This window comes from Tenrec ecaudatus, chromosome 1 (assembly GCF_050624435.1).
Source record: "Tenrec ecaudatus isolate mTenEca1 chromosome 1, mTenEca1.hap1, whole genome shotgun sequence".
Taxonomy (NCBI): domain Eukaryota; kingdom Metazoa; phylum Chordata; class Mammalia; order Afrosoricida; family Tenrecidae; genus Tenrec; species Tenrec ecaudatus.
Window position 1 is genome coordinate 248188841 of NC_134530.1, and position 27471 is coordinate 248216311.

The window sequence follows — 27471 nt, forward strand, 5'->3', positions numbered from 1 at the left end:
CTCTCATCAAATTTGCATGTTGTGAACACTGACATGTAATAAACACCCTACATAAAATGTTTGCATGTGCAGTCACTGTAGGCTCTTTCACGTCGAGCATGTGAGGGAATCTTTCAGCTGATTTCTGTTTCTACCACGTAAAATCCCGTATGCAATGGCCTCAGCATAACCTAGAAAGCTTGGGCTTTCTAAAAGCAAAAACCACAGTACTTGGGCACAATACAATCAAATATCCACATGTGGCACAGTTGTTTGGAATCCCACCCCCACCGCAAAGAGCGGGGGCCGCCTCCTTATTTAAAACCAGGGCCAAGCTGAAGCCTTCTTGCATTAGATGGAAATGTGTTTCCTAACAGCTGCCGGCAGGAACAAATGATTCTTGAACACGGGGAGTTTGAAGGCGACATCTTTTTATTGTTGCTTTATTTCAAACGCCAAGCTTCATTATAAAACTACGTTTCAAATAAACATGTCCAAAAACAAAATTAAAAACAAAATGGTAGCCAACACCAGCCAGAAATTGTAGCACTACGTGGCTGAGAGGAAAAGAAACAAGCATGGTTCCTTCCCCGGAGCTTGCTTGGTGAAGGGAGTGCTTTGTGATGTTGCAAAGCTGAGGCTACAGACGACGGCGCAAACCAATGTCATGATCACATCAGCACATCGCAGGGCAGGGCAAACACTGCTGTATCTCATGCAAACCCACACATACACTATTCATTTCATCCCCAATGTTTAAAAAACTGAAAACAACTTAACATTTAATACAAAATCCATCATAAGCCAATCAATAATAACTAGACCTTACTAGCTAAAGCTACCTTAAACGCACAGCTGTGGAACTGAAAGAAACTATTTCAAAAGAAACTTTTATTCCCTTGGTCATTTTTAGATGAAAAGATTATTAAAGCTGAATACAACACTCCTTCACAAAAAGAGGTTTGTAAATACAAAGGATATACAAAACACAGTATGAACTGCATGAACTAAACAGTAGCAAAAACATGTTTCATTTAAAAAGTCAGACATACAAAAATATTAGCCTCAAACGGCAGATTTTAAATCCCCATTAGGTGTAAAAAATGTTTACATAGTGATGCTGCTCCAAAAATATATATTTATTCTTTTTTTTAATATTTGCAATAGTTTATAAAGACAAGCCAACACCTGCAATTGAGGTAGCAAAGCCAAATTCACCAACTTTGGATTAAGAAAAATGTTCTGTTTTAATAGCATCTTCTATACAATACTACTAAATGAATTCTAATTGTTCCAAAAATTTTAACTCAAAACTGTTACTTTACAAAACTTAAAATACTGAAAAAATTTTTGTTACAAGAAACAATTATCTCACATTTTAAAATACTGTACAGAAAAATCAGAAGTTACTATATATTACATGAAAGTAAACTGTATTTACATTTTTAAAAGCAATTTTAGAAGCCGAGGTTAAATCAACTGCTACAAATGGTCTCCATTAAAAATAACCTCTCATCCCTCGTCACAGTATTTAACAAAGGGCCAGTTTTCACTTTTAAACTATTTAATTAAAGAGTAAAGAAAATACGATTCTATGCTCTTAATGAAATAAAAAAGTAAATGCACTTTATAATATCTAACAGGTTTGTTTTTCATTTAAGAAAAACCAAGTGGCAAAAAATATTTTTTTAAGATAATCTAATTCAGTTCATTTGTAAGACAACTATCTTGTGATTTCAGACTTTGGGGCACTGAACATTCCCTACTGTCCTCAATGGTAATTGTTATCACAAAAGGCATCATCACTAAAGTAAATACTTCATTACCTGGCTCTCTGTCCCCCACCCCCGACTCAAAGAAATCTTGCAGATGCTGTCAGTGCAATGAAACGAAGTTCATCTGAGATTTGCTTCTTCTGTGTCTGCTTTTGCAACTGGTAGCTCGGGCCTCAGAAGCAGTTGGAGAGATGCTGGACGCACATCAGTAAATGTACGGGAGGATGCGGTAGGGCACCCGCTGACAGTACTTGTCCCAGGCCACGCCGTACTTCCTCTTGCAGTGGTGCTCATCTCGAGCCTCGCGGTGGATGAGTAACATGGTGAAGTAAATCACGTAGAAATAGGGCAAAATGTGATTAAAACCTGTGGGTAATAAGAGTAAGCGGTATTAGAGATTTTCATTATCACCAAGCTTTCTCCTAAAGCTGCAAAGACGAACATTCCAGTGACTTCATTTTTTCCATCGATGGCGGAGACATCGAATCTGGATGACAGCAGAATCCCACCGTGTGCGGCAGAAGGGAGAGTCTGCGTGAACAGCTGTGCAGAGGACTATGAATCCAGTCTAACAGCCCATCATGAGTCACAACCTGTGTCCTCACGCCTCTCCGTTCCTTCTCCTCCCTCCTCCTCGCCTCGGAAGAGGGAGGTCCGCCACAGGACACTGATGAGGGGGGTACAGCAGGGGGACTTCGGGCTCAACTACCCGGTACCTTTCAAGGTGGGTACCCAAAAAAGAACAGTTTTCTTTTCCTCTTAAGAACCAGTTTTCCACGATCTACACTAGGTAGACACCGAATCAAGTACAAAAAAACCCCTACATTTCCATACATGCTGCTTCAAAGAAAGCAGTCCGCCTGTGTGAGTTTGTCACACCCCTCCGCAGCGGGCTCAGTGAGGGGCTGTGTAGACAACAGCAGTCGCGAGGGAAGCCGCCCAAGGGAGGCCAGGGAGATAGACACCAAGACACAGCAACGGAAACCTGTATCTGAGGGAAAAGTCAAATCCAAACCTTTTCGATGCTTACCACATGGGAGAGACCAGGCCAGGGCCATGATGAGGTCACCCAAGTAATTGGGGTGGCGAACAAAGCCCCACCAGCCAGAGACGAGCAGATCTTTTCCCGTTGACGTGTGAATTGTTTTTAAATCTACATTTAAAACACAGAAGCAGCATTTTTAAGGATGTCTCAAAAGAGACAAACTATATGCTCTAAATAATACAAATAGAATTTTAAAAAAAGGAAGAAACCAATGCTTACGTGCAAGCCTTGGATCCTTGGGATTTTTTCGGAATGCATTTTTCTGAGAATTTGCACATCGGAAAATGACATATCCACAAACTGTAATTTTTACAAAAGTTTATAAGTTAATAACTTAGATAGAATTTAATATCAGCATAATTATAGGGAAATCTGTATTTGTGCTTTGAGATTATTTTTGTGTTCTGAGGAAAATTTCCAAAGCAAAGGATAGCCTAGTTCCCAGTAAATTCAAAGACCCGCGGAATCTCAAAAGGTGCTAACCATCCTGAAATTTTACTATCATACTAATTTCAGCACCCACCCTAGGGAAATCTTTGAAGGCCAAACTAACAAATACAACAAATATTGGTAAATAAAATCTGAGACAATTACAGGATTAGCTGAACACTTTATAATAAAGCAGTAACAAGGATGTAACAGGACATCTTGCACACAAATATCTGCTGAGGCCCATTTGCAACCGCACAAGTTGCTAACTTTATGCAAATTTCAAAATGTTAAAAATTAACAGGCCCTCACATACTGTTGCCAATGAACTACTATTACATTGCCGGCTCTCCAGAAAATTGCAAAAACTCTTTTCTCTGCTTCATAGTACAACATAAAGATGCCGTCTTCAACAACACACAGGGAGGGCATGACCAACTGGGACACCCAACCATGGGTGAAACGAAATCTTCACTTTAACCCACAGCCTTCGAATGCAGACACTAGGAGCGTGGCAGACCTAGCTGTCTTGGGCATTCCCTCCCTACCCTCAGGCGGAGCCGCCGCGTCTACAGTGAGATCAGAGGAACACCATCCTGAGGCGGATCCACTACTTGCCATGTGGCCTTGGCACCTGCCAAACCCTACTCCTCCCTGCTCCCACAACCCCTACACACCGCCCTACTCTAATGGGTCCCAGGGCCAGATTCAACGTTTTCCTCAGCCCGTTTTTACTCCTGAAATCCCATGCGCAGCTCAAATACCGCCTCCCTCATCAAATGTCACACGGATACTCCAGACACAGGCTCCCCCTCTGTCTGGCGCTCCATCATCTTCGACCCACCGGCCCCTCTCCCGGTGCTCATTCACGGCACCACACAAATATCTGAGTGCAGGCACTTGAAGGCAAGACCACCTGCCTATTTTCTAAGGTGCCTACCAAGAAGCACTCACTCTATCAACCAGTTCAATGGATACTGAGACATTTAATTTTTTACTTATTAAAAATTAGAGAGCTGCATAAGAAGCAAAACATGAAGCATTCATTTTTGTGACAGGATACCGAACCTTATTGTTATTGATCCTCCTCAAATTACTTCCTTCAAGTTTCCCATGGCCAGATGGGGAGGTGTTATAAAGAAATATAGATAGATAGATATATCAGAGCACAAACTAGGCCCAGCATATGCAGAGGTTGCAATTCATACTCACGTTTCAGAGCCACAATGACAGAAGCCACTGGCCACGACACTTCATTTGGATGACTGACTAAGTAAAAGGCTTGGAAGCTGTAGATAAACGGAACCCACACCAAGTCTCCAAAAGCCAGCATGAATCCGAATCCATCATGGATAATGTCCATGGTTGTCAATACCGCTTCCTGTAGGGGAAGGAATGGTTTGTGGGGAATAACCTGCCTAGGGCGTAGGTATTCAAGGAAGTATTAGTGCAGGTTCTGCCATGGAGACAGGGCTAGGGGAGGGTAAGCTAAACAAAACCGAGACCGGAAGAAGGGATCTGGTGTTCCTGACATGACATCACCCCAAGTCATTCGACTGGCCTCATGGCCTCAGCCCACCCTCTGGCTCTATGACCTAGAACCAGCCCTGTCTGAATGCCTTCTTTCCTGGGCTGCTCTCTGCCTCGTCGCCAGCCTCCCTGCCCCGTCAGAGGCATTTCTCAGCTGCTCTGGAACTTGATGTCACACTCTCCACCAACTACAAGCCTCTAAAAGACAGGGACCAAGGACTTTCCCCATTTCACCCCAACACCAATTCCATGCCCATCCACCTCGTTTCTGGTCACCATCACTTGCTTTCATACGGGTTTCCCACAGGAGAAAAGTCGGTTGCCCAGTGCACGGTGCACTCACTGCCTCCCTTGCACGTAAGCTGCTGAGAAGCGTGCTCCTGCTTGGGTCTGGTGGCGCAGGCAAGGGCCCTGGGCCTGCAGAGCTGCCGCTGGGGACAGTCCCTAAGCTCCTCCCAACCGCAGTCCATACCACTGATATACGAAAATCAAGGCAGTATCAGTTCTGTGGAAGAATTACAGAACATTCTACACAAAGAAAACGACTGCTAACCTAAAGTACTAAAAGACCCGTTTTATTTTTCCCCCCAAATACCCAGGAACAGAAAAACTGAGATCATCAACTCTAGACCTTTCCTAGAACAAGTACACATTTCTTACTCACATAAGCTCTCAAACCCAGGACCTGATTCCCTGAACCAAAGCAGGAGCTCCGCAACCACTGCCCCCATCGAGTGACTTCTCGCTCACAGCGACCCTGAAAGACACCTAAGGGTCCCAAGAGCACCAATATTTACAGGAGAGGTGGGCCTCGACTTTTTCCCCAGCAGCAGCTGGTGGGTTTAAACCACCAAGCCTGTGGCTATGTGCCAACACTGACCGACTGTAATGCATGTTCCAGGGTACAGTGGTTAAGCACTGGGCTGCTAACCCTGGCATTTGCAGTTGAAACCCACCTGAGCCTAACACAGGATCAGGGGACACAAAGATGAGAGCAGAGGAAGGCAGCTGGGGGATAACTGAAAAGGCCTATGGGAGTTATGTGCTCCCCACCAGATGTGCTGGGGCATCCACAGGACAGGACAAGGGTCAGAGGTGCAACTGAAGAAGTCATGGATATTTCTTTTACTGGTCTCACAGGTTCCTTAAGGGAATTTCTGTCATCCTACCTCAGCTAAGTGCCCAATGATGTGTCTGTCGGCTACAATCAAGTCAGTTCCTTTAGAAGCACATCACCATCTGGCTGACGCCAGTCCTATACTCCTGGGGCTACGCTAATATTGTCTTAAGCGTTTGAGACATGCAGATTTTTCTTTTAATTATTAAGGCAATGTTTAGTTAAGTCTACAGAAAAATATTAACTGGAAAACCAATTAAAAATTTACTATTGCTACACGATAAAAAGCTAGAAGGAAACTATTATTAAGAACTCATTGAGATGCTACTAGAAAGTTTAAAACTTAAAAACCAAATTCACTGCCATTGAGTTGGTTCCAACTCATGGCAACAGGGTCGAACTAAGGATCGGGTAGAACTGCCCGTGAGTGTCTGAGACTGTAACCTCTCTCTCCCGCAGACCGGCTGGTGGTTTCAAACTGCTGACCAGGCTCCTGAACACGGGCAGACCTTGGAAAATCTTTAAAGAACTTGAGTATCAACTACTCCTCCATCTCCAGAGTTTCCAAAGCCTTGAAGTTGACGCTAAGTGACAGGATAGTGTTTATACATTTACTTGTCATTGGAATGTGTTTGCCTCAAAGAGACCCCAATCCTTCCAAAGAGAAGAAAGATCATGGAAAAATCCATGCAGTCTACGCTGAATAGTCTGTATAGTACTGCACGAAAGACCCACAGCAAGGACAGTGGGGAGGGGTGACTGGCAGTGAAGCGCTTCTTTGGTTTTGTGTGTTAAGTGCCTCAGACTCTCAGGAAAGGAATCTTCCCTCCAAACGTCAGCAGCCTGTCAGGGGAACTTGTACAAGTTTGTGGAGGGTGGTCAATTTTGCTTTTTAGAACTGAAAGGAAATTCCTCTTGGAATTTGAAGCTGGTAAACAATAAATATAAGATAGTTGTAAAATAGACTTAAGAATGAATTAAAATAATCATCATCATAGATTTAGTTCATCATAGAAACGACCAGCAAAGTACTTAGCAGCTTTGAAGTTATTGATGAATTGTCAATGTATGAGAAAAACCACAAGTTTTCTGGAAACTTAGCTTTACTTATATTAACTTCCTCAACATATGGTTTCTGACTTTATAGCCATCTATCTGATCAGAGAGCTTTGTACTTTGAAACACAAATCATTTCCCCATTATTTAGGAACTAGCTGCCTCCTAACATCTAAAAGCACCATCCTAGCCTGATCCCAATCCAGTTTCACATACTCTAGTAACTTAGACACTGAAGTTATTTATGAATTGGCCACCACCGCAGAATCAAAAATGAATACCCCCTTATCTTAGATAGGCAATATCAGAATGAAGAACCAGAAGAGATGGAAGGATTCTCAAATTTCTAAAATGAAACAGTCCCATGCCCGTTTCTCAGTGTTTATGTTGCCAGCCAGATGCCTTCCGTGGATGGTCTCACTGAATCCTCAGACCCACCCTGGCAATGCTTTCACCCTCAGCACGTATGGACCAGGTCACTCACTCCCATCCAAAGCCTCGCTGCTTAAAATTAGTTACCTCAAACCAAAGAGCATCCACCACATACAGGAACTGGAAACTGTTAACCAAAATCATTGCTAAGGAGGGAGCAGCACGTTTCTGTAACTTCATCTCAGCCAAAAGCATCACCAAGTTAATCAGCACCTGGAAATAAAAGTAGAGTCTCTAAGTCTATCCCCAATCTTTCACAGCTGAGAAAGGGGCAGGCACCCCATTCAACAAGGAAACCCAGCAGTGTTAAGGCCCATCAGCACCCCAAAGCCTGGACAGAACCCAAATGCATATCCCTTACACAGGACTGGACTAAGGGAGCCCTGGAGGCATAACGGGTTATGAGTGTCTGCTAACAGCAGAGGAAGCAGTTTGTTACCACCAGCCGCTAGTGGTTTTGAACTGCTGACCTTGCAGGTAGCAACCCAACACATCAACCCACTAACGCTATACTCCAGAGTTCCTTCTTACAGATGAGGGGAGGCTAAGGAGAAAGAAGAGAGAATGTATTGTGAGGTTCTACAAAGTCTTGGCACAGAACAAGGGCAGACAGTGGAGAAAACTGATGAAACTCAGTAAGGACTGTGGGTTTACTGAAAGCTACTCTAAGGAGGCCCCGTTTTACAAACTTCCAACTTACTTACAACCCAGATTAGGAGGCAGCCCTTGGAAGCGTCCTACGTCACAATGTGATGTACAATGTTCCTAACAGATGAGTGCTCCTTTGCAACACACGTCTCAGCATGTAATGGTGGTTAGTTTGGGTGTCTCTGGAAGGGCTTTTTTAATGTGTCAAGCACAAAAAGGTACGCTGGATCACCAACTCCTCACTACAGGCCATCGCGTTACCTGACATCTAACATGTACAGCAGTCGACAGAGCTATCTATTAGGCGTATTAATGGCACCCATCTGGTGGCCGAGGTGTAACTCCAGGCGCACAGGCTGTGATGGGGAGATTCTGTGTCAGTGGTCAGTCGAGATTCTCAGTGGTTAGGCAGTTTATGTGATGGATGAAACTTGGCAGTCACATTATAAAGTAGCCGTCTTCCAATATAGTTTGTCTCTTTTTTCTCCCCCATATTGACCAGGTCTTTCAAACCAGGTCAGGTAAGTGAGGAGCAGGTGGACTACTACATACCAAGACAAACATCTGACTGATATTAGGTACAAACCACACCTAATTGTTCTGACTTATGTACAAACTTGACTTAAAGACAAACTTAGGAACTGAACTCATTTATAATCTGAGGGCTGCCTCTATGCCAATGTGTATTTGCTTAATAATTAACTGGTTATTATGTTAGATGCCTAATATTAGAGGTTGCTGAGTGGAGGATATCAGGAAACCCTATTCTACTTTCACAACTTTTCTCCAAGTCTAAACTTGGTTCAACAAAAAAAAAATTTTAAAGGGGAGGAAAAGACATTTTTTCTTACAGAAATCAACCTATCTTATCAGTTCCTACATACAATTAAAAGAAAACAGTGAACTCTATCCCAAGATTTTGAACCGTTGGAATTTACAGGTAGAAAACACTATATAGATTTATAGAATGCTATCAGGATCCCACTGCTTAGTTTTAAATTATCCACAATTCTTCCTAAATGCAAGGTTAACGTTACAGGATTAGTACTATAGAATTGAAATTTAACCCCAAAATTAAAAAAAAAAAAGACAGCCATACCCATCCAATCAGTCCAGGGCGCAACTCACAGAAGTACTTGAGATCAAAGGCTCCAATTCGAGGATTTAATTCACGGCCAATGAAGAAGTCATATATGGCCTTTCCTGAGAAAGGAAAAGTTTTTAAGACACATGATTCAAAACCCAATCGTGATGGTTTAAAATTACACTGTCATCTAATATCTGCGGGTCACAATCCAAGCCAACATGTGAAAAAACAAACACTGGGGCCGCAGGGTCAGAAACCCTGATGGTGAAGCTCGGTGAAATGCCTGGCAGCTAACGGCAAGGCTGGCAGTCTGAACCCAGCTACAGGCTCTGTGAACTAAAGGCTTGGCAGTCGGCCCCTGTGCCACATGAAATCACAACAAGCAACTTGAGGACATCCCCGCTCCTGCGGAGTAGAGGGGAGTATAGACCACCAACCTTTACGGCATCACCTAAGGCTTTAGCCACTGCGCCACCAGGGCACCTTCCACTGTCTGTAAGAGCTGGCAGGAAACCAGCGAGGGAAGCAGCCTGGCATGAAAAGTGAAGAAGGGCAGGAGGAGACCCAAAGGAAGTGGGGATGCCGGCTCCGCTAGAAGGCTTGGGGCTGTGGGGACACGAGGGCCCCTGCAGTCAGATGGCCCCTCTCAACTTTCCCTGACTTCGGCCCAACCACTAGCTCCTGGCTCTGGACAAACGCCATTCCTGCCACTGAACCATGGGCATAAAAAGTGCTGTGTGGGCCCAAAAGAGTTTTATGTTTACCTTTTTTTTTAAATGTAGACTCAATATGCAAGTTTTTATTTATTTATATTTTTAAGTGAGAGTCAATGAATGTGTGCAACCTGTTATGTGTATGCGTTTTGTCGTTTTAAAAAAAAAGGGGTCTCAGGGAGGAGACGAGCCAGTCAGGGTGCAATGTAGCAACGATGAAACATACAACTTTCCTCGAGTTCCTAAATACTTCACCCCCACCCTACCCCCCCCCTCCCCAATCATGATCCCAATTCTACCTTGCAAGTTTGGCTAGACCAGAGGATGTACACTGGTACAGATAGGAGCTGGAGGCACAGGGAATCCAGAGTGGATGATCCCTTCAGGACCAGGGGTGTGAGAGGCAATACTGGGAGGGTAGAGGGTGAGTGGGTTGGAAAGGGGGAACCGATTACAAGGATCTACATGTGACCTCCTCCCTGGGGGACGGACAACAGAAAAGAGGGTGAAGGGAGATGTCGGACAGGGCAAGATATGACAAAATAATAATTTATAAATTATCAAGGACTCATGAGGGATGGGGGAAGCGGGGAGGGAGGGGAAAAAATGAGGAGCTGATACCAGGGGCTTAGGTGGAAAGTAAATGTTTTGAGAATGATGTACAAATGTGCATGAGCCCCTAATAAAACGATAAAAAGGAAAAAAAGATAACCACTATGATGGTTTAAAAAAAAGATTTTGATTATTTTGGACCCAAAAAATTCATCACACATAGTAATGACTTAAGTTTTATGTCATCAGATGCCTAAGAAATGTAGAGCAAAAAAGATTTTTCCCTCTAAACTCACTAATTTTTTTTTCCCTTCATCTGTTAAATTTTTTCTTATTTCTCTTCTATAAAATTAAGTTTGGGCTCTGGACTGCATCCAATCCAGGGTGTCACTGCTCACCAGAGCTGGCAGGTGACAGGTCGTTCCTGGGCGCCTTCAGAGAGCGGGCATAGAGATACACACTCAGGAGTCCTGCAAAGACGATCGCCCCCAGCGCCAACTGAAGGAAATGGTTGTACACGTCACCAAGCTTCACGCCCCAGAAGAAAGCGGCTCCAACGACCACAGATGTTAGGAGGAAAGCATAGAATCCTTCCAAAACAAACAAAACCATAACAGTGGTTCAGACATCATTCAAGGTTCATAGCAATATCAAAGTATATTGTTGTTTTTGAAGTCTTACATTTACTATGCAGATTAAATACACACACATACGCAAAGTAGACCAGTGTTGCTACTGCCTCTCTCACGCAATTTCTCAAGTATTTTTAACATACGTAATCGTTTTCATCAAGAATGGTGATCATTTAATCGTGGACCAGCCGAAAGGGATGGCATAGAAATCCCTTACCTGTTCAATAGTTGAAAGGAACCTAAAAACTCACATGACCAAACCCTTGGGCACAAAGTCAGACTACTAACAGAGCTGGCCAAGCACACCACAAAGTCCAAGGCTGGTGCCTAACGGGAGGGCATCCTTCTTCCTTGACCTAACCTGCCGATCACGTTTTCAAAAGCTCCCAGTCATCACCCACCACGACGGGCACAAACCTCAAGGTCCAACCTTCAGAACAGAGGCCACAAGGTGGACAGCTCTTCCATGCAGGAAGGACCAGAGGTCACCATGGGGGGCGGGGGGAGGGATCCATGGGATGGAATGTGCTGGGCCCCAGAACCACTCTCCTGGAATCCAGATTCAAAAGGACCCTCAGGGGAGCCGTCCTTCCCTGCCTGCCTGCCCTCACTGACCAATACAGAGAGACTCAGTGAATGAACTCCCTTTTTTTTTGGGGGGGGGGTGTCCTAATAATTCTGCATTCAGAGCTAAGTGCCAGCAAGAGCTGTGTTCTGAATAAGTCATTGATTATGTCTGGATAAATCATCAAGCAGTGGAAAAACATCACTGTTATCTAGAAGAATCCAAAAATAAAAAGGTTTTATAACTTAAAATGGAGCTAATTTATTATTTAAACTGCAGATTTTACTGCATGTATCAAGCTTATGCCGAGGACTATTAGTATACTATTTCTAACTTCTACTCTTTTATATATTCCTATAACTTTCGTAAATTAAAATAAATTTAGGAATATGCAAAGAAATTAAAATGGTAGAGAAGGTAGATTTTTTTTTACTAGACCTTATGTGGATTAAAATCATCACTCAAAACTTCTTAGGAATCTCTAGTTTAAAATGATAAAAATAAATAAATAAACCTCAAAAAAAAGAAAAACTAAATAAACCGCATTAAAATAAACTCTTTTCACTAGGGCCGGAGCAACTAAATGAAGGGAAAATATATTTTTAAAGGATTAAGTAGCTAGGGCCACTACTCCTCCACTCCAACTGCTTGCCATCTAAGTATCTGCTTGGTCTGTTGGTGAAGAAACCTCTCAAAGGGATCAGAAATAAAAAAAATCAATATGGCTCACAAACGATGTTCATCAGTGACTCTCAGGAGACCTGGTGACAAGACAGAGAGTAAAGAGCCCCCGCCTCCCCAGGCCGTGAGCCTTGCCAGAGCAGCGTGTGCAACAGGAGCTCAGAGGCGCATTGTCGGTGCTAAGCTTGCTCCACCAGCGGAGGACTCTGGGAAAGGAGGCTTGGGATGCAGCACCGCGGGGCAGGCTGGGAGCTAGCTTATAGGCCTCCGCACTGCACACTCAAGGGCAGAGGGCAACTGTCATCTCGTGTGGGCTTCAAATTAGAGTAATTTCAGTTAGAGTGATGTTAGATGAGCTAGTAGATTAAAAGTATGCCAAAGTTAGAAAGAAAAGTAAGAACTGATAGGATAAACAAGACTGAGAAGTAAAAATTACAATATAATCCTCAAGAAACGAGTAGGGGCGTACAACGCAAGGCAACTGTGGACTGATCCCCTCAGGACACACGGCTCCCAAGGGAGGGGCCCAGATCAAGAAAAATGGGCCAACAGCAACTAGATTAATAGTTTCTTAGGCTTATGACAAGGGGGGCTGGGGGAGGTAGGAAGTTACTGGAAGCAAGAATAGAGAAAATGATCTAAAATTGTGGTGATAAATGCACAACTCTCTTTAATCTATTTAAACCATTGAATTGTACGGCATGTCAACTATATGTCAATCAAACTCTTGAAAAGGGAGCAAAGTTCAGTGTGCACACAACCATGTGCCTACCATGCACCCACTAGTTGTCCAGGCCCAGGAGTATGCTGCAGCCCCAGCTGACAGAAGAGACGCCGAGTCTGGGAGTCCACAATGCATCGATAAGCCAGGGCATTAATCATGAAGCATAAGTACCATACACCGCAGACAGACAAGTGCTTGAAGGCCTCTCTGCAGAGAGAGCACGTGAGCAGAAGCAGGACAGAGGAAGTCAGTCGCCAACGGACATTAGAGGAGAGGGTTTCTAGGCAAAGCCCTCAGAGGAGAGGAACACTGGAGAAAGCCAGGGAGACACGCGTGAATAAGGGGGGAGTGGCTACCGGAGGGTGGGAGGGCTGGCAGCCCAGGACTGCGCAGGCCGTGGGATGGCTCCACAGTTGGAAATATGGCTGATATGGGCTACTGAGAAACCAAACAGGAAAGGGGAGAGATAGCGGGGCGAGCCCCTCTTCGTGGTATCACTGGTTCATGCGGCTGCAGATGTAAGCCGTGGACTCCCACAGCCTTTGGCCGACAGATCACCTGCTACCGGCTGAGCCCCAGAATCTGCACTGACCGTTCACAACAGCACAGCACTGGAAGGCTTCAGCTACAAGGCATCAATTAAAGTCTTATATGACATATATTATTATTCACCATTTATTCTGTACTTAAGTCTTCTTCCATCAATGAGAGGTGTTCCTTCTACAACCTTAAAAGAAAAAAAAGTTATTTAAAAGCACACATTAGTCATCATCACATCTACGTGTCTACCTTTTAACATCACTAACACATTATACAAATATTGGAGGAACTTCAAAAAAATTGCAGCAAGTGGAGATTTTTTCCCACGAACATTTAAGCCCGCTCATACAGGCATCTTCTTTGAACACCACTGATATTTCAACATGCCCACAAGGAGGATCTGCTTTCAGGAGGCAACCTAATGCCGTTTCCAATCTTTCACCAAAGTCTTTAACAAAGCAATCCCACCAGAGAAGGCATGTAAATCTTTGTGGATGTCAGCCCAACCCGTAACCACTATACCACCGGGGCCTCCTAGAAGGCATGTAAATCTAACTCTCCCTACTCAGTGTACTGAGACCAGCACAGTGCCAGTGCCGCCGCCGCCCCACTGCGCCTCAAACAGCGTCATCTAGTCTCTGAGCTCAGAATGCATCGCTGGCTTCCTTCCCAAGCTTACCAAATAGAGCAGACACTCCTCTGGCACACACTCATGAGGTCCTGGTCAACCAGGCTCGACCGAAACAATCCAAAATTCACTGTCAGGCCTGGGTCTTCCCAGGCCGCTTTGATGGATGTTATGAACCCACCTACTCCCTTGCTCTGCTATTTTTATGAGAACGCGTCAAAAAGCTCAAGGGAAAATTCCATTTTCTTTTTATTCCATTTTTGCATAAACTCTCAGAGAGTACAGCTACGTTCCTCCAGTGATTTAACCATTTCATGTGATTTTTATATTTCTGTTGAGACTCTGAGCCCTTCAAGGATGGGGCCACTTCATCTGCTCACTGTTGGCACTTAATTAGTGATGCACACACAAAAGGGACTCAAGGGGGCACAGGGCCTACATCGGATACGTTTTAAAATAAATGATTTAAAAACACAGAAATTTCTCTTAAACTGACAAATACTTATCTTTTTCCTTAGGTCCCCACACACTAAATTCAAAACCCTACCTGTTGAAAGCATCCAGTGCCTTCTGTGGTGGCTTCGTCTGTGCCTATGTATTGTTTCACTGCCCAAACTGCTTTTCTTAATGAATATTGTCTAGTTTGAACTACGGGGCTCCCTAGTGGTACAGTGGGTTACATGATGGGCTGCTAATCACAGGATCAGCGGTTTGGAACCACCAGCTGCTCCTGGGTAGAAAGATGACTTCCTACTCCCTTAAAGAGTTACACTCAGAAACCCACAGGGCAGTTCTATCCTTTCCAGGAGGTCGCTGGGAGTCGGTATCAGCGATGGCAGTGAATGTAACTAGCTCACTGTCCACAATTATCTGAATTTGTCATTTTTATTGTAGACTCTCACCATAAAAATGCCTGCCAGCCAAAGCACTGAAGTTCTCACTAAAGCCAATAAAAGTAGGGTGAGCTTCCGAGCCAGAAAGCCTGCAGTTCGGCCCTCCTCTCAGTGTTTGCCATGCCTAGTGGGGCTGCTCTTGTTTCACTGGCAGTTGGCAAAGTAGCAAAGCCTCTAGAATAAGATCTCCAAATAAATTATGTATTGATCAGGGACGCTCGTGTTACTTTCAATAACCCAAGTAAATTATTCCACTGAAAGGGAAAAAGTACACTAAGTAATGAAGACAAATGTTAAGGATACTGCATGAAGTCAAAAAGAACATAAAACATTTTTGCAAGGAGAAGGTGGGGGGAGAAAGGATCACCATAATCTACAGATAAACCCCTCCCAGGGGGACAGACAACAGAAAAGTGGGTGAAGGGAGACAGCAGTTGGTATAAGACATGTAAAAAAAATAATACTTTATAAATTATCAAGGGTTTATGAGGGAGGGGGTGGAGGAGGAAAATGAGCTGTTACCAAGGGTTCAAGTAGAAAGAAAACGTTTTGAAAATGATGATGGCAACATAGGTACAAATGTGCTTGACACGATGGATGGATGGTGATAAAAGCTGTACCACCCCCAATAAAATGATTTACCAAAAAAGAAAAAAATGTTTTGCGAAAGGGATTAAATGAGGAGCTCTAAACGATAAAAAGTTATAGCCCACAGTTCATTTGGTCACCTATTCATCATTTAAAATCCTCAGCTGAAATGGCCTCTGAAGCAAAACCAAGTTCACTGCCGTCAAGGTGATTCCAACCCATGACATGACATACACTGAGGGAATTTCTTTTTGTAGCAACCTCTACCATTAGTCAAGAAAAAGATGAACCTTTCCACTCACGTAAGGAGTTAAAACTGACAAACCCACAAGGGCAAGTCTACCCCGTCCTACATGGTCACTATGAGTCACAATCGACCGATGGCAGTGAACCGGACACTACCATCAGTCAAGCTATTTTACACATACACACACACACACACACACCTCTATAATCTTTTCTATACAGTTTAAGGAGTTGACATCTCAATTTTACCATTCTGCTTAAAATAAGCACACGTTATTAGAACAGTCGCTTATCAAAACCAAGTTTGGTGGTTATGGGCAAAGATAGTACTTATGGGCAAGGACAGCTTCTATCCTTAAAATTAATGCAAACTTAGTTCTATAAACAGGGGACAGAAGGGAAGAAAACCTCACAAGACGAAGTTCTACTAGCAAAAACTCACCTTTCCTATTGGCAGCAGGTAGAGTAGAGCTTGAAAGAAAAACCAGAGAAGGTAGGCCCCAAAGACTCTGGTCTCCCATAAGTTATGCCAAGCTGGCAGAGAAGGGAAATTGAGCAGGCTGGGGTCTTTCTGCTTACACATCAACAGCAGCAGGATGAGGAAGGCTGGCAGGCCCAGCATGAGGAGGCACGCACCTGCAAGTCAAAGTTCAACCTAGTTAAGTTTCCTGTTTTTGAAAGAATAATTTAGATGTTTGTTTTTAAGGTCAGAACTCAAGTCTGTGTAATTCCCTGAAACCAATTTCTAAGGTACCTACGGCAGTCCTACCCTGTCCCTTTCGCCTCCAGTCCACAAATAACACTAGGAAGACAGAAAGATGCCACTGAGCACTGAATTTTACCTGAGCAGTCAAACCCTAACATGCAGCCACTGGAGGAGCAGAGCTGAGGACACTCCAACTAACTAACAATTCCAACAGCTAACATTTATCAATCTCACTTTAAAATAAAACCATCAGAACGCCACAGGGAAGCCCAACTGAACCAACTTGGCCCTACCTCAAAACTCCTGTACCCTTGGACTTGGGACTGAAATACTCTCATAGGAGAGGAAGCAAAAGATGACTGCCCAAATGCTGTGGAACATGGTGGTCACTGGACCTTAGGTGGGAACCCTGGCTTAGTGGGTGTAGGCATCCAATGGAAGGGAGCCCAGAACCACTATTTATTTAATACCTCGATTCCCCCCCTACATTCATGTGACAGGTATTAATCTAAGAGGGAAGGATCTGCCTTGTAAGAAATGACACAGGAAATTTTCCCCTAGCACCAACCCTCATGCTCAATGTAAACGGAGTTCATACAACTATGAACTCAATCTGTGCAGAGCAACAACTCATGGATTGCAACTCGAAGTTGGACGACACTCACATAACTCCTATCAACAGTAACTTAAATTCTATGCCACTGGGATAAATTATTGATATTATCAATGTAATCACCTTCTATCCCAGGGGAATGATTGATAATGTTTTGTTTTTGTTTTTATGAGTTTGTCCTGTTGTGGTTTTCATTTTTGTTTCTGTCATAATATGACTGTCAGTTATCCAGAGTAATTCATAACCCATGGACAGATTCTGGACTCCCATGTATTTTCAGCCCCAATCCAAGACCAGTAAGTTCTTTTAACATGGCCCTGCTTGATGCTCTTCATGAAGATATCTCGGAAGAGTGAAACAGTGTGGTGAAGAAAGCAAACGGTGCCCAGCTATCAACTGGAACAGTGTCCGGGGTCTTAAAAGCTTGCTTTCAAACAAGCAGCCATGTAAGCGAGGCGTCAACAAAGTCCACACAGAAGAAACACTCCAGCCTGTGTGATCCAAAGATGATGATATCCAAATAGGATGAAAGGAAAATTATCAGACTTGAAATTGTAAAAACTCAATTTGTAGAAGGCCATGGAGGACAGTGGGAGCCCAAATCCATCTGCAGAGCATCTAGTCAGATTAGGCCTCTGGCAGATCCCGCTAGCCACAGGCGAGGGACCTGAACAGCCTTACTATCAGAGAGATTGCTGTAGACTTGATTATGGTGGATCAAACCATGATAGTCAGTTGACTTGAGTCTTGACTCAACCCGAATGTGATCTGGGCTCAAATATTTCTCATTTGCTCCATGACAGAAACTTTTCTCTGGCTTTTTAAATATTGTTGGTTGTCTTTTCTTTATTACTCTCTTTATTTGTATTTTTTTTTATTTGTATTTTTTATATTATTATTCTTTTCTTCATTCTGCTTCATTTTTGTTTCTATTGTTTCTGTTGCATTCCCCATTTAGGAAGCACCAGAGTGGATACATAGAGAATTGATACAATGGTTTATCAGGAATGGGGGTTGGGAGGATGAGGGAGCAAGCAATGAATTCAGGAGAAGGAAGGGAGCATTAGAATGGATTGTGATGATGTATATACAATTCTTTTTAAAAGCAATGTAACTATGGAAGTGTATAATATGTGAATACTATTACCAAGAAAAGTACTGAAAATTTTTTTTAAAGAAACCAAATTTGACCAATGGTTATTTACCTTGGGTGAATGAGGAAAAGTTTTTGCTTAGGGGGCATTGACTTTAAGTTAGTGGTGGTGGAGTTTGGAAAAGGATATCAATAATGGTCGTATAACACAAAGCGTGTTATCAGTGGCACTAAATTATACATGGAGAAGCTGTTGAATTGAAGAAGCTTTGTTGTGTATATCTTTGAAACACTTAAAAAATTAATTACACAATGAGCATATGAAGAAAATGTTCTAAAACTGTGGTAATGATTATACAACTCTTCTTGATATGATTGAACTATTGGTGAAGTGCCAATAAAACTATTAGAAGAAAAAAAACTTTCCATGCCTCCCTAAGTTTCTAACCATTGAAGTAATGCCACATTCACCTAGCACATGCACTAATCTTAAGTGATGCTGAAGGACACCAACTTTAATAGGCCAGCTGACCAGGGGTATAAGTGGACAAAACCCGAGGCAATTCACCCACAGAGGATTCTGAACCATTTAGCCACAAAGTATGTTCTCTTCCTGGTTGTAATAGTTAGATGATTTTTTTTTTCAGTTAGATGACTTCATGTCAACTTGAAAGAGTGAAGGGGTAGATAGCATGTCATTTAGGTCACAGTCTGATGATGCCTCCTTGTGGGTGCAGCCTTCTCATGAGGATTCTGGGAATTTCCTCTTTCTCCCTAGAAGCCACACACTCTCTGCTTCACTTTCCTGCTGTTGAGACACTCAGAGAGCTGGAGATGCCATGTGGAGACCCAAGCCAGGGCGCTGAGATGCTTTTACCGCCACTGGATCCACAAGACTTTCTACCCACCAGTCTGTGATCTTCCTACATTTGGCATCATTGCATGTACTGCATGAGTCTGAAGACGAATTTATAGACTAATATCAAACATATGGGGTAATATAGGACTTAAGGACTTGGCTGGGATGTTTTCTCAATATACAACTGCTCTTTGATATAAAGCTCTCTCTTACGCATGAGTATCCCTGGATTTGTTTCTCTAGTCAACCCAGACATACTGCTTCATTAAGTTTCACCAGTTCCACCCACTTTATAACCCCAATCTTTGAACACTTCAGATCTTTGAGCCCCGTAAACAAGCAGTCCAGCAGGCTGACGTCAAGAAGCCCGTATGGCACAGTGATGAGGCACTCAGCTGCTAAGGAGGTCTGTGGTTTGAATTCACCAGCTGCTTTGTGGGTGGAAGAGGTGACAGTCTACTCTAGCAGTGAAGAGTATAGCCTTGGAAACCCTATGGGGGCAGTTATACGGGTCCTATAGGTCCTATGAGTCAGAATTGATACAGCTGCACAACAACACTGCTTATCTAGGCCTTTGTCAAACCCACAGTCAGCACAGTGATCTCTCCCATGCAGTTTCTGCGACACATCTTTCCCTCTCAAAGCTGCTTGTGAGTCTGAACCACTGATCTTGTGGTTAGCAACCCAATGCCTAGCCAGACTCCTTTTATCTCTTCAATCAGGATTAGCACATTTCCCTCTTCCCTAACTGATGGCCATCCTTCCAATACAGAAGTGTCAGCTCAACCTTCCCATCACTGCTTTGCACGTCTCTGCAAACGGGTTGCTGGAAGTTTGGAATACAGGCCCCGGCACTCCTCCAGCCCACTCTAGGACAATCCCCCCAAATGCGCTGAAAGCGCTCCCACCATGGCATTTGCTGTTCTTACTGGAGGCTCAGCCCCGATTTCCACCTGGCTCACCTCCTTGCTTACACAGGGTCTCTTCAGAGGCCTACCTTATCCATCTGAGGGAGCTACCTCTCCCCTCCTCACTGGCCTCCCTACCTGGGACACCTCCAAACTCTAGATCCTTCGTCTGCGTGGCTGTCCCATCAAAGGTTCTCGAAGACGCCGGCACTTTCGTAACAACCTCTTCTTCTTTAGAATCTATTTCTTTAAATTTGATCTCTTCTCTTCTTGGGCGAAGGCTATATTGCGTAGATATGTAACTGCTTTCTTGTGATAAATGGAATTTGTCCTAGTTGGAAGAAATACGTAATTAACTAACAATCATCAGTGTGTGAAAAAGTTCATTATTTTTCAATTCCATTTTCCCACAAACTTCCTGAAAGAACATCTCTGCTCCTCTAGTAAGTTACTCAATTCCATGTGATTCTTGGATCTCCACTAAGAGGCTCAGGCCTGCAAGGAGGGGCCACTTCATCCCTTCAACGGTGGTACTTAACAAAGTGATGTGCACACAAAAGGGACTCAGACGCACGACTTACATTGGATGAGTTAAAAAAAAAAAAAAGTACACTTGCCCCATGGTGGTCACTCCCCAAAATAATGATTTCAAAATGCAGTGATTCCTTTTAAACTATATCAATTCAGTATCTCAATATAGCTGTTTGTGCTAGAAAAAAATTCATTAAATTGCATTGAGACATATCACTTAATGGTAGTACATGTAGAAACTTCTGAATTAGTGCATGTTTTGCTTTGGAGACTCACAATAAATGAAATTAATTTGTTTTAAAATTACATTCTGTCTTACACAACTCAAGGACAGAATTTTAGAAATGAAAAAATATATATACTGTAATTCTTAAAGTGCTTCTCATTGGGGCACATCGCTTTAGCAAAGGAAGCCAGGCTCTGTGATGAGGAAGAGCAGCTCCACACCTGCAAGCTCTGGTGAGGTCTGTCATTCTGCTCCACGCGCTCCACACGCTCAACGCGTTCCACGCGTTCCACGCGCTCGGGCTCCCCATTGGACCAGCTGATGCTATTTCCAAAGGACTTCTGGGGTAAAGAACAGAAAGCACTTTAGTCATAAGAACCATGCCTTACTAAAAAGGTACATGATGGTTAAACCAAAGATTTCCACAGCCTCGGTTCTAAAGCGCTGCAATCTTCTTTCGTTGTCGAGACGGACAACATTTACTAACCTTTCCCAACTGCAAAGACTGAATCTTACAGTACGGATTTCTACTTAAGAGCATGCATCTTTCCAAGGCAACGACTAGACTGAACGTTAAAGTTCATTGCTGAATGACAGGTATGCGTTAATCTTGACCATGAGCAGCAGATACAATGAAAATGGACAAATCTGTGACAACCACATTGAAAAATGAATAAATTATTATACTACTATTTAGAATGAAAAATAATAGGCATTCCTATGTAAAACGGTTTGAAAAGGTGTGGGAAATTTCCATCATCTCAATTTAATTTTCCACAAACTTGTGAAGCCCATCTCATACTGACATCTCTGTAAGCTTTCTGGAAGCAATTTTGCCGAATGTATCAAAAGACTCAAGTCAACTTTGTCCACCGGATTAGCAATTCTACTGTCATATCATGAAGAACACATAAGTATTGAATGTTCACCTATGAAAACACCAATTAAGAATTATAAAACACCTAACATTTATAATAAGAGAGCTGATATTAAAATTGCATCTATATAATTTATGGTATACCCACTCATCACCATTCAACAAAAGTGATACAGAAAAATACAGCATAAAGTTATTCGAATGTTTTAAAACAAAGTTGTTTAAAAGGGGAACCACAAGCAATATGCACATCATGGGATTTTTTAGAGAGTTAATAAGGGAGGCTTTTATTCTGCTCTCTTCCCTTAAAGACTTGCTGTCTGGTCCGCTATCCAAAGCCCCTAGCCTCTGAGACCCGCCCTCGCGGCCACCTTGGACTTTGAACACACTCGCATCAACACCCGTCCTTGCAGAGGGAAAGGAAGCAAGTGTGATGTTCAAAGAACAAACGCACCACCATCAAGTCAATTCTGACTCATAACAACCCTCCAGGGAAGGCTTATGAAAATAAGAACATGCTTTATACTACGGCCACGTCTCAAGATTTCGTACGTGAAAATTGATCCCATTTAATCTCTAACACGTCTATTCTAATTTGATCACTGCTTTTTCAAGATCATTAGCTAGCACTTCTGATAATCTAGAAAGCATTCTTTCTCATCGATCCTAAAAAGAAATATATTTTCTAACTTCTAGATATTTATTTTTTATTAATCTTCCTAAGTCATCACCTTGGATTCAGTTTTTCCATAGCATTTTTTTAGCTGCAACAAATAGTTTGTGTAAATGGGTACAAGATGGGGACAACTAAGTAACGATCTCACCACCCTGCCATCGAGTCGATACCGACTCATAGCGACCTTCCAGGTCAGGGTAAAACTGCATCGGTGAGTTTCCCAGACTGCAACTCCTTATAGGAGTAAAAAGTCCCAGCTTTCTCATGAGAAGCAGCTGGTCGTTTTGAACGGCCAATTTTGCTGATGGCGGCCCACTGCGTACCCACGACGACGACACACCAGGGTTACTTAAGCAAGGATAAAGCACTTGAAAACACAAGGACCCATACCAGGGGAATCAGTTTCACTTCAAGGACTTCCTTCCTTCTTTCCTTCAGGTCGGCCTGGTGGGAAGCAGAGACGGAGCGGCGGGAACTCTTGGGTGGCCGGCCGGGGGACCGGGAGCGTGACCGGGACCGACTCCCTCGGCGGCGAGCAGGCGAGCTGGAGGAAGAGCCACTTTTCCTTTGCCTGAAGGATGTTAAAGGCTGGAGAGGGGAAGGAAACAGGGCGCTTTACCACATGCAGAAGCAGACACAAAGGCAGGGGTGGCGAACCACTAACCCTGCACATCCAGCTGAGAACTGTCACATCTAAGACCCTCGACCACAGCCGGCTATGGAAAAATGCTGCCAAAGGCAGCCTTCTCTCATAAGGCAAACGCAGCCTTCTGGCCAGGAAATGTGACTAAACCTACTAGCTGCTCATTTTCTTAAAAATGCGTACAAAAAGAGTTGCAATTAATATTGACAAAAATTGAAGATAGACAAAGCTATTAAAAAGTAAAGAGTATTCCATTTCACCCTGAATAAACACAGCAAATGAGCCTGAAAATAGGGGAAATATGGCAATGTCTTCCCTGCCCTGGCCAGCTCCCAACCACCTGCCTCTACTCCTGCTGCTCTAGACCAGGGGCCCACTGCACCCCATGCCCAAGTCTGCCCTTGCTTCTTGGTACCGGCCACCACTGGAGAATGGGTGTTACATGCTTAACTGGTTACAAACCAAATCAAAAGAATTTTGTGAATCTAAGAAGCAAATGAAAATCAAACATCAGTGCCCATAAAAAAGTGTTACAGGTACACGCCTATGTCCGTGCACTCGCCCATGAGCCTCGCCAGAGCTGCTGCCCTCAGCAAGGCAGAGCAAGCAGAGACCACAGACCTATATAAGACTATATTTACTAAAAAAAAAAAAAAAAAGCCAATCCTGGCCTATAGGACTCAACATGTAGTCCACAGGTAAATTTGCTACTGAGCCACAGCAAGTACTGAAATTGAGTGTCTAGAAATTCCTAGTATTTTCACAAATATTATGACAAAGAAATATTGTATCTATTCAATGTGTTATTTGGGGCTCTTATTTTGTGTTATTTCCCACCCCACCCCCAACAGTAATTGATTCCCATAATTTATAGAAATACTTATATACCAAGGGGAAGATATTGTAAGACACCAGATAAGTTCATGTCTGGGGCAAGATAGACTTGAACTGATGTCCCCTCCTGGGCATGGAATGTAACCCTTGCATTCCCAGTTCTGGCTCCGGCTGAACCCTCCTGGCTGGGGCCATCACCCTTCTCCCATTCCCCGCCCCCACATTGGCCTCATTCTTGCATTGGTCTAATTGTGGCCCTGCCAGCCTAATAATCCCACCCTAACACCGCCACCCCGCCCCAAAAAAGCCTGGGACTTACTCTGCTCCAGCAGCTTTTCACAACCTGAGTCTTCTCGACTGGTCCTCAGTACTCGGATCAAGTGACTGGAAAGCCTGCTATAAACAGCTACTCTCCTTCCTCCTGCTGACCCTCCACCACTCCATTCCAAATACCAAACTCCCTGCTATCGAATCGATTCCAACTTACAGAAACTGTACACTTCACAGCAGTAGAAAGCCTCATCTCTCTCCCCTATAGAGAGTACTAAGGAAACCCTGGATGTTAGTAGTTACACGGGTTGCAATCCACAAGGTCCGCAGTTCAAAACCACCAGACACTTCCAGAGAAAGACGGGTGCTTTCTATTCCTGTAAACAGTGACAATCTAGGGCACTCTACCCTGCCGTACAGGGGTAATGACTCAATGGCAGTGAGTTTGGTGTTCTAAGCGCAGGTAAATAACCAGCGTTAAAGTCTGTCCTCATTTGACTGTGACCGTCTTGGGAACAAGGCACGATGCCTCATCAGTACTTCCCGAGAGCCAAAAGTCAAAAACCGTAGCTAGCACAGAGCAGGAAGGGGACGCTGCCTCCCACCAGAGCCAGCACCATGACCACCTGAGCGATAACACCACGCCGGGGGCCACTTCCTGAGTACACACAGCCTGGCAAGGCAAAGTGGCTCTTACCTTGATGTCATTCTCTTTCAACTCCAGTTCTGTCCCATCTTTGTACTTCACGGTGTACAGCTGAGAGCTGCTGTCGTGGCTCATAATTTCTACTTCATAGTACAGTGAACTCCCCGGCCATCGGCCTCGCACCACTTCGCCATCAGCAAATTTCCTCGGCATTTTCTAAAACTGGTCTGGACCGTTCAAAAGAAGAAAATGTGCAGTCAGTGCCTACACTGTGACGTTGGTTTTTCACAGGTTAAAGGTTGACGCACAATTTTCCAAAAGGTTAAATTGGTTAAGATTTTGGGGCCAAACCGTCCTGGGAAAGGGAAGGACATGCATTTTAAAGATGTGTGCTTAAGAACCTGAAGCTTAAAGACACGAACTGATTTGTCCATGGTATGAAAACAGACAGCATAAAATGGCAGCATCAGGACAATACAGAGATTGTCCCTTCTGCTGTGTCACATGTCATATGGAGTCCCCAGACAGGAGTGGGCTGAATTGCTGTGGGCCATGTAAGTAGCACCAGTGAGTAATTCCCACATACCCAGGCACCAAAATGCTACCCACTTGACTATGTTTCTTCCAATTCAAAATCAGAACATCATCCATAGAGCAGAACTAGACGGTGCCCGGCTGCCATGGCTGCCCCCTCTGAAAGGGGTCCTGGACAGTGGGGAAACAAATGGCAACATCAGAAAACAGCCAGGCTCATGTGTCTGCCTGAGGCTGGTGTGACCCCTGAGACTGAGGTCCTGCGTCACCCCTCAGTCCTGGAACTGAACTCACTCACTCCCACGGCTCAGTTCTCAGCCACCCAATAGACAGACCTCTGGGGTGAGAAATAACGGCTAGACCCACCAACCACAGGAGATCAGAGGGGAGAACGCTCTAAAGGGAGGAAGGGGCAGTGGAAATGGTTAGCACCGTAAGAAGTGGGAAGGTACTGTTACTTTGTAAGGAGTACAATCAATGTCCCAGGACAAGACGTATATGAATTGTTGAATGAAAACCTCAAATCACAATAAAAAGTTAAATATAAACCAGAATATAGCTTCTGATCTGTCAATCTGCACAGTCTGACAAAGTCTTTGAAAACACATTGAAGTGTATTAACAATCACTTATATTGGGAACTATTAAGTCTGTGAAACAAAGTCGGAAAATCAAGGCTACTTCATCATCAACACTGTAACTCTACTAATGTGAAAAACCATTGCAAACCTTCAATGAACAACAAAATGTGAGGTACTGTAATAAACATCTGCAATTCCTGTGCTCAAGTAGCCACCTACCTGGACTGACAGCTATCAACCCTCCTCTCACAAGCCTCTGGCAGTCAGCCCCGTTCACAACATTCTTCTCCACTTAGGCAAAGCCTGGCCAGGGAAGAAGCGTTTTGGTTTTTGTAAACAGCACTATCAGAAGCCACAAGGTATCTGCAAGGGGCGCACTTTAAGCAGGACCCGTGAGTTTCCCAACTCTCCCCTCCCCCCACCCTTTTTCAATGACATCTGGGCACTTCCAGTGTCTATGTAATTTCTGCACACCAGATTCACACACACACACACAGCACCTCAGACCTTCTCCAACACAAAGACAACTCTCTGGGACAGACTACAGGGCTGTGACACGTTCTAGTCACCTTCAGCTCACCTATTAAGCCAGTCCCAACATAAATGAGCCTTCTTCTGTGGCTGTCCAGAGCTGATTCTACAGCAGCAACCAGGTAAGAGGAGCTTGTGAAGCCCATGGAATTAAGAAAGGATAACGTGGCAATACCCACCGCTCAGAGAAAAGTCTTTCTGAAGCCCCACAATATTTCACTGTGAATCACAGGAAAAAATGCTTAAGGAACATCACTGGTTTGGATAGATGGCTGGTAAATTGGTAGATGAAAGGAAATACAAGTACTTATCCGGTGATTAGAGGATGTCAATTTACACATTAGGTGTATTGCAGAGGTAATGAATGGGTTGGGTTGGGAATGGAAGGAGGAGCTCAGAAGTTTTAGAGAAAGAAGTCAAGCTTGGCTTGACTTAAGAAGCAGGGGGAAGGGTAAAAGAGTCACCTGAGGATGTGCAGGAGGGGCACAAAAAAGGAAGGTGACAACACTAGCTTTGCCTGTTTCAACATCTTTGTTCAGAGCCTCCAAATACTGAGAAAGAGGAAGGAAATGTTCTTTCCTTCTCTCTTTGCTTGTGTCTCCTCTTCTCTGGACTCCCCAAAATCAAGCCACCATTTTACATTGATCCACCAGGGTTTAGGGAAGCCAGCCTAGAGAACTATCCTTCCACCGGTTCTATTCACCTTTTGAAACACAGTTCTTTCAGGACCCAGGGTCTCCCACATTTCAAAACGGGCCTCGAAACAACATCCTGTGCCTTCTAAGAAATTTATCGACTTGGATATAGATCAAAAAAGATTTTTACGTTACTAATTAAGTAAAATATTGGGGGAATAAGCAAACTATGACATCTGGTGGTTATCTGTTAGCATTCTAAGCTTAATTCTTAATCATTTTTTTCTTAAAAAAGACAAGTAATGGATTGTGATAAGAGCTGTAAGACCCTCCAATAAAATTATTTTTTTTAAAAAGACAAGTAAGAGTGAAAACTCCATAGAGATCTCCCAGTATAGTAGTGGTTACAGAAAAGAAAGAAGACAGAGATGCACTTTCCTTAAGTCACT

General features: G+C 43.6%; 1 protein-coding gene across 1 annotated transcript in view; it reads right to left on the reverse strand.

Annotated features, from left to right (window-relative positions):
- Window positions 1-1097: 1097 nt before the first annotated feature.
- The window catches only part of LBR (lamin B receptor), a 28436-nt gene continuing 2062 nt past the window's right edge, over window positions 1098-27471 (reverse strand). The window contains exons 2-14 of the mRNA XM_075530765.1: window positions 24794-24969; window positions 22740-22937; window positions 21018-21137; window positions 20178-20370; window positions 16303-16496; window positions 13638-13692; window positions 10762-10953; window positions 9111-9214; window positions 7451-7576; window positions 4441-4609; window positions 3019-3099; window positions 2785-2907; window positions 1098-2120 (exon numbers count right to left, since the gene is read on the reverse strand). Of these exons, the coding sequence (XP_075386880.1) occupies window positions 1960-2120; window positions 2785-2907; window positions 3019-3099; window positions 4441-4609; window positions 7451-7576; window positions 9111-9214; window positions 10762-10953; window positions 13638-13692; window positions 16303-16496; window positions 20178-20370; window positions 21018-21137; window positions 22740-22937; window positions 24794-24955 (1878 nt within the window). The 5' untranslated portion in view covers window positions 24956-24969 and the 3' untranslated portion in view covers window positions 1098-1959. The remainder of the gene's footprint in view (window positions 2121-2784; window positions 2908-3018; window positions 3100-4440; window positions 4610-7450; window positions 7577-9110; window positions 9215-10761; window positions 10954-13637; window positions 13693-16302; window positions 16497-20177; window positions 20371-21017; window positions 21138-22739; window positions 22938-24793; window positions 24970-27471) is intronic.